Source organism: Ambystoma mexicanum, chromosome 9 (assembly GCF_040938575.1).
Source record: "Ambystoma mexicanum isolate Mex_15411 chromosome 9, UKY_AmexF1_1, whole genome shotgun sequence".
In the NCBI taxonomy this organism is placed as follows: domain Eukaryota; kingdom Metazoa; phylum Chordata; class Amphibia; order Caudata; family Ambystomatidae; genus Ambystoma; species Ambystoma mexicanum.
Genome location: NC_090931.1, coordinates 144248746 through 144261052, shown reverse-complemented (window position 1 = coordinate 144261052; position 12307 = coordinate 144248746). Strand labels below are relative to the sequence as shown.

At 43.5% G+C, this 12307-nt stretch overlaps 1 protein-coding gene across 2 annotated transcripts in view; it reads right to left on the bottom strand.

The window, feature by feature from the left end:
• The window catches only part of SORL1 (sortilin related receptor 1), a 1341481-nt gene that overhangs the window by 1054746 nt on the left and 274428 nt on the right, over window positions 1-12307 (bottom strand). For both annotated transcript variants that reach the window (XM_069614318.1, XM_069614319.1), the window contains exons 11-13: window positions 9587-9660; window positions 5547-5635; window positions 1285-1463 (exon numbers count right to left, since the gene is read on the bottom strand). In XM_069614318.1, coding sequence (XP_069470419.1) covers window positions 1285-1463; window positions 5547-5635; window positions 9587-9660 — 342 coding nt within the window. The remainder of the gene's footprint in view (window positions 1-1284; window positions 1464-5546; window positions 5636-9586; window positions 9661-12307) is intronic.

The following is a 12307-nucleotide window of genomic DNA, read 5'->3' as shown; positions in this document are numbered from 1 at the left end:
AGGGTCTGGGCCGCATGTAAACAAATAAAATAAAGTCATACTTCACTATTAGAGTTCCAAAGTTGGTGCACTTTCCAATGTAAAGGACTTTGGTCAGTAATTTGATTTTGAAGGCAATAATGGTGTATAAAGTGTTGTTCCAAACTAAGCTAAGGAGAGATGTTTTCCTAAACCAATTATACATTAACCACCATTTTGAATTTACAAATTACAGTACCACAGACTGCTTCAACATTTTGAGAGAGGCCAATACTGGAAGAGTGTTGAGGAATGAGGATGGTATTTTACTTTGAGCAATGGCAAGGAATTTTTCCCTGTAAATCTGTGTCACCCTCAGAAAACTTTCAAATCCAGGTTGTATGAGCCCTTGGAGCAGGTCGTCAGTCGCTAGGCTCGATTTTGGCTTGAAATGGCAGTACAATCAGGATTTTGGGGCAAGGTTTGTTTTACTTTTAAGCTAACGCAAATATTAAAAATGTTGTGCAGTTCCAGTATTCAACCTATAGAAAACTAATCACAGCTTATTGGCCCGCGCGTTAATTCTACTACACTATCTTAAATAATTGAGAAAGTCAGTACTAAGCGCCCACAGAGGAATACACCAATATGATTACCAACTGAACATCAATGCATGACAAAAGTGAAAACATGCTTAAAATGGAACAAAGTTGAAATATGAATATGTAGAATAATATAGTTGTGAGAAACATGTTGAATTGCAACCTTCACTATTCTTATAATGGCTAACATTTATTTTATCAGTACTATTGTCATTAAGAGTTATATTGATATTTCACATTCATTACATTACTATAATCGTGAAATTATGGAAACTTAAATAATATAACTCATGCAATGATCACAAAATCAAAAAAGAGGGGTGACTATTATAAACCCTGGTCCTTCAGGCTATACAACATATATAAGAACAAAAATATGGACCAGTGGATATTGATATTACAGATCGAATTACCTGATAATGGACAAAGGGAAACTAATATTGTTAAAAATTGTGAATTGAAGATAGTGACTGATACAGATGGTCATATGTGTATGAAGTTTGGGAAGTGTGTGAAGATAGAACCGCGCGAGTAGATGGTGGTGATTTGTGCGTGTGAGCCGAAAAATTGTTTTAACTTTTAGAAATTGATTTGTTTTTTTAAGATGGATATAGAATAAAAGAAAAATTGTTTTGAAAAAATATTCCTCGCTATATGTGAAACGATAAATTAAGTGCTACGTTTCATCCCTCATCCACTGGTTCATAATGCAATGATCACGTACCAAGGACATCAGTGGCATTGATCTGCAGGATGAGCCAGCTGTGACCATTTTCTCTGTATGAACCAAAGATGGTGAATATGGTACTCTTCTCCCCCGGCTCTGTCAGAAGTCCATAAATAAGAACAGGCTTCTTGGAAAAGGTAAACGTCTTCCAGCTCTCGCCTTCATTTGTACTGTACCTAGAGGGCATAAAAGTATGGTCAAACCTACATCTGCATAACGTTATTTCTGAACTACATAAATAGTATAGCTCATTATGCATGCAACATTCTGCATAACAATATAAATGTTGCACAACATCAGGGACAATATGCAAGCAAAGGACTTGATCGACTCTCAATGAATACCTGAATATTCAAGACACACCTACATCCAATTCCACAGGAGTTTTGAATTAATCTTTAACATTCAACCGCTGCCCATGTAGAATGTTGGTTCTGGTGCTTTATTAAGCTAACACAACTTTGAGGTGTGGCTTAATGGGAGACAAAGATGGCACTTAGTTGCAACCAAGCCCTGTGTATTCTACCACTTAACATTCTACAACAATCTGCCCCCAGCTCCGCTTATTAATATAATTTCATACTTGCTCGGTTTTTTAGGCTGTCTTCGTCTACAATTCTCTCAATGTATACATGGCCACACGGTCAGCATACCCAACCTATCAACTCAAGGTTTTTTGAAGGAATGCCCCAGTAGTAAAGGCTTTTATGGAAGATGTGAAATGTGTGTACCTGCCAGTGGCAAACTGGTCTGATGAGATCTGAGAAGTTGGACACACTCCCCCATCTGGTTTTGAGAGAGGGCTGAGCCATAGGGAACTTGGTGCCTCACAATGGGAGGTTGGAGCAGGATCTCATGGGCCCTGTCCCCACCACTCAGACACATGGAAACCTTTAGTCCAGTGATGCCAGGACTACTGCTGGAGCCAGTACTATCTTTGTGAACCTCAAATGTTTACAGACCGCCATTCTCCTGCATAAAAGACGCGAGAAAGAGCATGCACGCGAGAAAGAGTGAGCGCGCGTGAAAGTGAGAATGAGAGAGACCGCCCCGGGCAGGCAGGCCTTTAATATAGTCTGATTGGAACATTGAAGTGGGAGTGTTAAAAAGGATTTCTAAATCAGCCCTGGTGGGAGGATTTTGGGAGGCACCCTATTTTTGGTAAACAGGGAAGACACCTAGAGGTTAGCTAAAACCCAATCAAGGCAAGGTAGCTAAGCAGTAAAGGCTGAGTCTCAGGAAAAGCGTTTGAGTGTTCTAGGGCTACAACGATTGTAAACAAAGAAGTTTCAATAATTCAGGTAAGACAGTAATTATATAAAATAGTTATTTTTGGGACTTTAAACACCAAGCATAGGAAAGTCAAAGGTGAGTATTGTCACACAAAAACATAGATAACATACACAGTCACCATTAGGAGAATAGAATTATTTCAATTATCAGTGCTATACAAGCAAGTAGTCGATGAGTAAAACTAACACAAGAACACTTGCCCCAACCTTAATTAAGTCCATCACTGACATGATAGGGGTGGGGGGGGAGGAGTCTTCTGCCCAAAGGTCACAAGTTCCGATGTAAGGTTAATCAGAAATAATGCAGTGGGCTGTGGTGGTGCTTTTAGAAAGCGTTCAAAGTGAGATATACCTGTAGAAAAGGCTTAGCTCAATCCTATTCACAGTCTCTATTGATGCATGCATGTTTGCACACATCACCTTACAGTGAAGTGCAGTTTGGATGTGTTATATCCATCGTTTACTTTGCCAATGTGCACCCAAGACAAGCTGGTGGGAGGGGTGCAATTTTTAACATTTTTGTGATCCTTTTCTCATGCACTTTGGCAGCTAGCACCCTAGAATGGCTGTGCCACAGATTTTCGCTTGTTCTTTGGTCATCTTGTTCTTTGGCCATCTTCCTGTCTTCTCAGGTCAGGAAATGCCATATGTGGTAACCCCTTTATCGGTGAAAGCTGCTTTCACTGGAAAGTGGGCTGTGTGTGAGCCGTCGGGTCCCAGTCCACATCCACTGGCGCACAAAGGTCTGTTGCTGGATGGATGCGATGACCAGTGGTTGTCCAGGATTGGACAACCCTGGGGTGGTTGAATGTTGCTGATTCTTACCAACGGTGGGTTTGGGCTAGCTCCCAGCTTGAAACTTGGACGAAATGAGGGCTCCTGCAGCCATTAGATCATCATTGGAAGCAAGACTTCTACGAGTAAGGGCAGCCCGCTGACACCAGTGATAGGCCAGGTAAAGCCGTACTCCTCTGACTAATCTCAAGAAGACCCTTGTTGGTGCTTCAACCCCATGACCTGCTCAAGGATCCATACCTTCAGAGGTGTCCCTGTACTAGCTGGCGGACTGACCAGCTCTCTTGGGATACCATGCAGCAGCCGACGCCGTTCAGTGTAGAGCCTTGGAAATGTGTACATCTTCAGTTTATACTACAAGTCACCTGCTCTTGCATGCACAGCGGCCTAACTCTAAGGCACGCTGACTTGGGGCTACTTTTGTGTTTGCAACTGTATGATCGCCTGATCGCAGCAGTCTTTGTTGGAACACTCCTTCAATCCCAATGAGGTGTCTTCAGGGGTTCTGCACAACAGAAGTCTTGATCTTTCATCGTTTTGGGTCTTCATCAGGAATCAAGTCTAGAACGTTTGCTGTGCACCACGACAGATTCCAGATGCCTAAAGAGACCTCTGCACCCGCAAACCATGGGCCTACCTCACCCAGGCAAAGCGCAGAAGATTATGTCCCCAACAGATTTTGGAACACATGCAGTGGTATCTGGAAGAATCGGAGTCATGGGGGTAAGTTAACATACCTGTGTCTGTCCCCCCCTGTCCTCCATAGGGTAATATTGGGTGTACAGTCCTGACCCTAACTCACTCTGCCCAGACCTTCAGTGGTGGACCCTGGTTTAGGGAGCAATCAGTTAGGCCTATCGTAGTGTGTCAGATTGAGTGGAGTACTTACCTGAACTTTATTGAACTTTTACCTAACTTTGGAAACTTTCGAAAAGCACCACCCCAGCCAAATGCATCCTTGTCTATATAAACCTACCTGAAGAAGCTATACTTTGGAACTTGTGACTTTTGGGCACAAAGTCCCATACCATCTCGGGTTGGATTTATTAAGCTGTTGGTTCTGCTCATTTTTCCATGCATCTGACTGCAAGTGTTGCACTGATAATTCATATGTAATCCAATTCTCCTAATGGTGAATGTGTGTGTGTAAGGTTCTGTGTGACATTACTTAATGATTTTGATATGCTTATTGTACAACTAAAGGCCTAATAAATAACTTTTTATATACTTACTGCTAAACTAGAATTATTGGTGTTGCTCTGTGCAGACTCATTTTTGCCCTACACCAGTCTCGCGGTTTTCCCGAGACAAAGCCTCGACTGCCGAGCTACCTGACCTTGACTGGCTTTGGATAACTTCTCGGTCTTTCCCATTTAATATAAATAGTTTGACTCCCGAAATCCCGGCGCCAAGGAATGATTTTGGAAATCCATCTGAAAATGGGTCATATGTAATGGACACAAAGTTATAGTTGCATCTTATGAGGAAGCAAGATTTGCAGCATGCTATGTATTACCTCCTATAATACAAGGAGGTATCTTCTGCAATATATGATAAGATGTGGCATTTATAACGCGCCTGTACGCAAGTGCTTCTAGGCACGACGGAGGGGTGAAACAAGGGAGGACAAAATAACAATCTTATACTAGGCCTCGTGTCATTCAGATCGCACAAGTGTGGGGAAGATGGAAAGGGGACGATGGAAGGCGCAAAGTGCCAGAGAGGAAGGGGTAAGTGCAGCCAGCGGGTGGCTCATAAGTGCAGAGAGAAGCAGCTGTAGGGTTGCAGATACAGACCCTAAAGTGCTGGGTGATGCCCGACACCAGTCTTGATTCTGATCCTTGAAGTTTCCATTTAAATAGCCTGCAGGTTAGGCCTCGCTATGCAATATTATCATCTCTTTTCTAAGGTCATACAAGGAAATCAGAATCTCTCAAACTCATTCCCTGAATGTAAAAGAAGTGAGCTAGGACACAGACTACCATGTTAAAAGCATACTTTTGGAAACTGTATGTAAAGGTTTTTGTCTATAAAAGGCTCCCTATATAAGCAACGTGTCTTGGGGGTGGAGGGGAATAGTTACACAGCAGACTAATATTGAAATTAGACTGTTGCAGATTTCATGAGAACATTTCTTCCCGATAAGAGTGCATTAAGTTGATGAAAACTTACTTCAATTGGTTTGTTTCTGTTCCTTGAGCGATAGCCATGAGAATCCCTCCATGATCGCCCCAGGCATAGTAGTGTGGTCCATGAAGGGCCTTATTAAAATGAAAAAAATTGACTTCAACATTGAGTGTGGAATACGAAGGCAGCAGCTTAAATGCAGAAACATATGGCACAGTCACAAATACATTAACATACAAAAGTCATTCTGCTCGCCAAGCCTGCATATACTTGTTTTCAATATCTATTTTGAAGAACTGAGGTCATTTTTCAACTGGGTTCTGCTTCAGAAAAGTATTGGAAACTAAGTGAAATATTGGAAGGAAAGCAGCAAAATAAATAGCTTTCCTACCACCAGAGAGATCTAGAACCCCTCCCACCCTCACCCCAATGCTTTTGAATCGGACCGGTCTATCGGAGGCAAGTAAAGCCTTTTTACCTCATTTACCTTGCTAAGCTCATCTGCTCTGGGGACAATGATCAGTCCTTATGGCCATCAGTACAGGGGAAATTCCCTGTGTTACACTGCACACATCACCTTACAATAAAGTGTGGAAGAGATACATTGTACCCCTTTCTCTTTGTTTTGGAACTCTGTTTACTCGCATGATGTGGCCTTGATGGGCTGGTGGCAGCGGATACTTGAACCGTTTAAAAAAAAAATTAAAAAAAGTTTCTCATGTGAACCTTTTGCATTTGACTGCATAATGTCTTGTACCATAAATTCTAAAATAGCTGTGCCACAAGGTTTTGCCTTTGCCAATCTTGTGCTGTCTCCTTCCTGCCCTCTCAAGGCCAGATTTGCCATACACATATGGTAAGGCCCTTAATCAGGCAAAGCCCCAGCTTTTCTGGGTGAAGCAATGGTATTTGTTTGTGGCCAGATGTGGGGTACCAGTAACCTTGCAGAGGGACCTTGCCATTGGCCACCAACCTCTGGCTAAAGCTGTGCAGAAGCCTTAGGACCAATAAGAATGGACTGGGTGTGACCTTACTAGGCGAATAAATTATCCGAAAGTAAACTCGCAAACGATTGAACAACCTCAGAAGACTGAAGTACATTCCCATATTAAATTCCCGGCCCAGGACACTCGGGGCACAGCCTCGAGTGAATATGTGGACTTCTGTTAAGAGGCTGCTATTGCAACCTTGTTATTGTGGGAGACCCTGTAGATTAAGGCACTGCATTCTCCCTTGCCTATGGCAGGTGCTTGCATTTCACAACCATCTCAATTGTCTCATTAGGTAACCATAACAGAGACTGTACCGTATCCATTTGAGGCAAAGGAGCGAGGCGCCCATCGCCTGTGAGAAGTGGAAGCAATTGTTAACACCCAAGGCTGAATATGTACGTGGGTAAGGAAAGCTTTTTGCTACTTTCCCTCCAACATGGACTCCCTCCCTTTTTGCTACTGTCTTTGTTCTGACTTTTAAACATACATGAAGCCTTTCTGCTCCACTTAACTTGCTGTTGGGGGCACTGATCAGTCCTAATGGATATCAGTGCAGGAGGACCGTTATCCATATTTTTCTTTCATTTTTCCTTCATTGAATATCTTAAGTGAATTGTGTTTGGGACGCTTTGTGTCCACCTTGTATCCCTATAACTTTCTTCATAGGAGCTTTGTGGTTATTTGCATGATGTATCCAAGATAGGCAGGAGCAGTTTTATTTCTAGCATTTTTTTTTTATGTAGTCTTGTGCACTTTCCCATTTTTCCGTTTCATGCCAATTAGAGTACCATACACTCTAAAATGGCTGTGCTAAAGGAGAGCAGCCCGCTGAAGACCCAGATCTTGTCGCTGGATGAACACCAGCATCCCTTTCTAAACTTGCTTGGTGAAGCCCCATCTCTCTGCCAATCTCAAGAGGACCAATCAGTGCTTTGAGTCATGGACTGGCGGGAACAACCAGTCCCATCCTCTGCTCGAAGAGCAAGCTGCTGAAAGCACTCCGAACAGTTATGGAAGCATCCCGTGGATTAGCCAAATGTCAATCCGAGCGTTCCATGTTTTTTTGCTGATATAAATTACTTCGAAGTAAATGACCTCGAAGGCATTACATCCAAATTGTACTCGGATTTTTTAGTTTATTTTAATTTGGAGGCAGCCCCCGTCCCACATTTCCCCTTCCCTTCACTACTCCAAACCCCTCCCCACCCCCTTTTTACCACTAAAACCACCAATATACAGACAAAATTCAAAGTAATGCCATTGAAGTAAATTACTTAGAAGTAATTTTGTGCATTTAAACAATGGGATACCATCCAGAGCTCCCTCACTGAAATGGTCACTGCCTTGGGACAGCACAGATCCTCAGCTTATGGAAGAAGAAGCATTTCCATGAGGTTGCAGTTCTGCACCACGTAAAGGGGCTTTGCAGGACAGGTTTCTTTGCTTCTGCACTTTTGTTGAGTGGTCATCGCTGTCCACCTCGGCATCACATCGTGGGAGTTTGAGATCGTCAACAGAATGGTGGTCCCAAAGTTAGCGTGTCCTCCGTGTCGAGCTATCCAATGTCCAGAACCAGTTGAATGAAGCCTGGAAGCACCAACTGGCCAGACCCAACAACCAAATGACTGAAATTACCTCTCAACCTGTGACCCCTGAACTTCACCAATAGATTGCCCACATACAGAAGACCCAAAGATTCCAGGAACTTCCACTGTGATCCATGAGAAATTATGAGTCAGGGAATAGGTAAACATGCAGGTTTTGCCTCTCTCTGTATCCAGAGTGTTCTTTGGGTGTGAAGTCCTAGCCCTAAAGGGTGATATTGCAGCCTGTGTCCCCTCCTGTGTCCCCCCCAAAGGTGGATGGAAGTGGAGAGGGTCTTTTAAAGACTTTCCTCTAACTTTTATTAACTTTGGACTACTCAGAACTACGTTCTGGCTCAAGCTAACACTTGTTCAACTTCGTAAAAAACTCACAGCCTCCTGAAAATACTTATAGGGATCTGGGGCTCCAAGGGCACTAGACTGCTGCTTTTCTAGCTAGCAAATTACTTTTTTTAATTTTAGTACCTTATTTATAAGTTTCTGTATACCGCTTGCTACTCCTTTATTCTAAACATATTAGTGCTCAAAGTATTATTTACCTGGTTCTATTTTCTTTACTCACTTGCTTTGCTGAACTTACATACTTGAAATATGCATACAACTGTGTTTAAACATGAAGTGTTGGTACTCTTGGCAGAATACAACAGGGTGAATGTGTATACAAGTACACCAGCGTGAATGTGTATACAATGGTGGTGAATATTTTATTGTCTTACTTACCTGTGGTTTTTCCATTGAGAAGAGTGATTTGTATGTGCTTAAATTAACCCTTCACTACTCTCACACCGTTCCGAGTCCAAGCATTTCTGCTCATCCACAATACCCAGCTAGAGTTTGACTAGACCTTAGTATTTGTCCCTGCACACCAGAATAGGGTGGCTTCTCAGAATCTGTCCAAAGGGCTGATTCTGAAAATCCATCTGAACATACACCATGTAATGACTAGCAAGAGACTGGAAAACAACAACTACTTTTCATCAGGTGAGACTGTGACGGATACCCTAAGAGTTCTATCATATTTTACTCACAATATATAAAGCACTGATGTGTAAGCGCTGCTCAAAAATGGCAAAATACCAGAAATAAAACAAACTGACAGACGGGAGGCAATTAACATGGTGTTACATTTTTTATGGTTGGAAGAGGTGAGAAGATGATCTTGAAGAGAAGAATGGAGAAATGTAGGTATGCATCTGTTCAGGCACAAAATAAGAGGACTAATAAAACAAACGGGGGACCAAGGAGATTCTGGAAGGCTTGCGGCAGGCCCGTGGCCTCCATCTTTATCAAACTTCCTGGGCACAACTCGTTCTTCTCACAAGGCAGTGAAAGACCACCAAAACCTGGGGTGAAAGCAAGTGCAGCAAACGTTTAAAGGAAACTGGGCTTATCAACACATCTGTCTGGCTCTTGTACACATAACCATGCTAGCCTTTGCATTTGAAATGACAGGATTTTAAAAAAGAAGAAAGAAAAGTAAAATAGTGACCTCTCTCCAATGAGCTCCGGCACTGCTGGAAATATACACGTTTGGTTTGCTGGCCATGTTCTTCCCAACGGTACCTGGAAGGAAAGCAAAACCTTTTATATGTGTTTGAAATACATAGCCCAAAATGTTTTAATTCCATAAATATATACATTCTTGTTTTAAAACTAGTTTGAAAGTTACTGACAAAATAGTGCAGTGCTGGGGAAAAAAGCCAAAGTTGCTTAGCAAATGGAATACTGTCCTAGTCCATAGGCCCCTTTCCTCCACACCTTTGGGATATTGTCAGGAGGAAGGAGACACACAGGAGTATGAAGCAGAGCTGCATTGATGAAGAAAAGTATAAAACTATGCTGGGTGCATGTGCACATACAGCAACGCACCCGAAATAGAGCCACACTTGTGCATGCTTTTAGCAGTATAACAGTCTTCTTATTAGAGCCCGAGACTATTATGGATTACCCTGGTTTTCTGCCATAGATGTGCCCAATACACACACTGTGATGGTGGGCAAGTGTTTGGAAGTTTTGAGGCCCAGCTCAGATTGGCTGGCTGGAAAAATAGCTGGATATCTGCTTGGTGTACAATTGGAGGACTGACTTGGGCCAGCCCCCAAGAGAATAGTTTTACCTAAGGGCGATCCTGTGCATTCCTCAGACTCTTACACAGGTATTGCAGGAGGACTGCTTTAAAGATGGGCTGCTACATCAGAGGGCCGGGTTCAGCCATATTATCTGGAGCCTGGCTCCTATGTCCTTGACCCCATTTGTTCTTAAACTGCTATGATCCTTTCCTGGACTTTTCTTCATCCTCCTCCGGTCCTCTTTTCTGGCTGGCCCATCTTGGAACCATTTTGCTGGCTACTGGGGAGTCTTCCTGGGTTTGATGAGTGGCTGGTCCCTAGGCCACCACTTTTCTTTGTTTCAGTCGTGGGAACATCGTGTATGAGACCCATCCTAAAAAACTTGCTTGGTGTGTAGTACAGCCGTTGGATCATTTTGTATTGGATATCCCTATTCCGAATGCCGAGTGAGATGCCGGTAGGACTTCCAAAAAAATCATATATCGCTGGGGTCAAGCTCAATCCCCAGCTCACCGGACCATTGGAGAATTTGGTTACGTCTAACATTGTTAGGGGCATAAATAGTTTAGAAATTGCGCAGATGTGGGTATGACATTGTGTTCTGTTCCATTTCAAGTTTGCCCAGTCGATGTCACCTGTCAGGTCTGTTCTGCAGTGTAATTGCGAATTACTGACCATAGAGTGATATATTGGAGCCAATTGTCTCCCGTAGTCCAAGCACCCACTTAGCCTCCAGGAAGTTAATTGGGGAATTCTCCTCATATAGATCTACTACCCGAACGTGCAGCCATGCCGGGTCTTGGTTTGGGTGTAATTTATAGTTGAATCCATAGGACAAGATCACTCTCACACTGCGTCAGGCTGGTGCCATCTGAATAGGTCAGCCGAGAATGGACTGTAATATGTGCCATTGCGCGAGCGTTGGCCCGATTATTGGGTGACTCTTGATCACATTGGGGAGTTTAGCTGCTGGGATTGCAGGACCTCAGATGGCGTGAATGGCGCCAACAGGGACCGTTCCATAGATTTTCAACTGGTCTGGTCCTCTGAATTCATCCATCATTTAGCCCACCACACCTGAGCGGGCAAATAGTACATCTTCCATGCTGGTAGCGCCAAGCCGCCGTCAGTCTTAGAGGCCTGGAGGATCTCGTTTGAGCTGCGCTTTCTTACCCTTCCAAACAAATTTGGAAATACAAACGTCTAGTTCTTTGAACATTTGCTTCATTGGGGCCCAAGGGTAGCATCATAGCCAGATAGGGCAGCTTCAGTAAAGAACTCATTTTGAAGGCGTTTGTTCTTCCAGTGAGGGACAGCGGTAGCAAATCCAGGTCCAGTTTAATTTTTTGCAGAACCGGGGGATAATTAAACCCTAAAATCTCCTCTAGGACGGGACCGATTTGCACAGTCAAATATGTGATACAGTTAAGCTGGAGCTTGAATGGGACCCCCCCTCCCGGATCCCAAGAGAAGTCTCTCTGACTTCACCCAATTAATTACATAGGCGGCCAAGGGACAGATATCCTGCAACAGCTGACTGTCTCGGTAGCAATGTCTTATATTTACAGATGTATATCAATAGGTCATCTGCATGGAGGGACACTAGATGCTCCTCGGCGCCCCGTAAAAATGCCTGTCCATCCGAGGTCAGCCCCTAGTTTTGCTGCTAGGGGCTCTACGGTTAGGGCACATAAGAGGAGAGATAGGGGGGGCGTCCCTGTACTGTACCCGAATACAGGGAGAAGGGGGCTGATGTAACCCCGTTGGTGACAACCGAGGCCGTCAGGACAGTATACAGAAGTTTCACCATTTTAGTGTATGCGGTCGGGAAACCGTAGGTGTCTAGCACTCGAAACATAATATTGGACCTTGTCAAATGCCTCCTCGGCACCAAGAAATAAGATCCCATCCTCAGGATCAGTCCCCCCAGCGATAACATGCAGCGGTCGGCAGACATTGTCGTGGAATGCCTGCCGCAAATAAAACCTGTTTGATGAGAAGTGGGATAAGTCTCTCAATGCACTGCACTAGGCACTTTGCCAGGATTTTCGGGTTGGCACTAATTAGGGAGATGTTGCAGTAGGACACTGTCAGGACTGACTAGTACTAGTTTCATAACAGGAAGAGTAACTAGATTAACA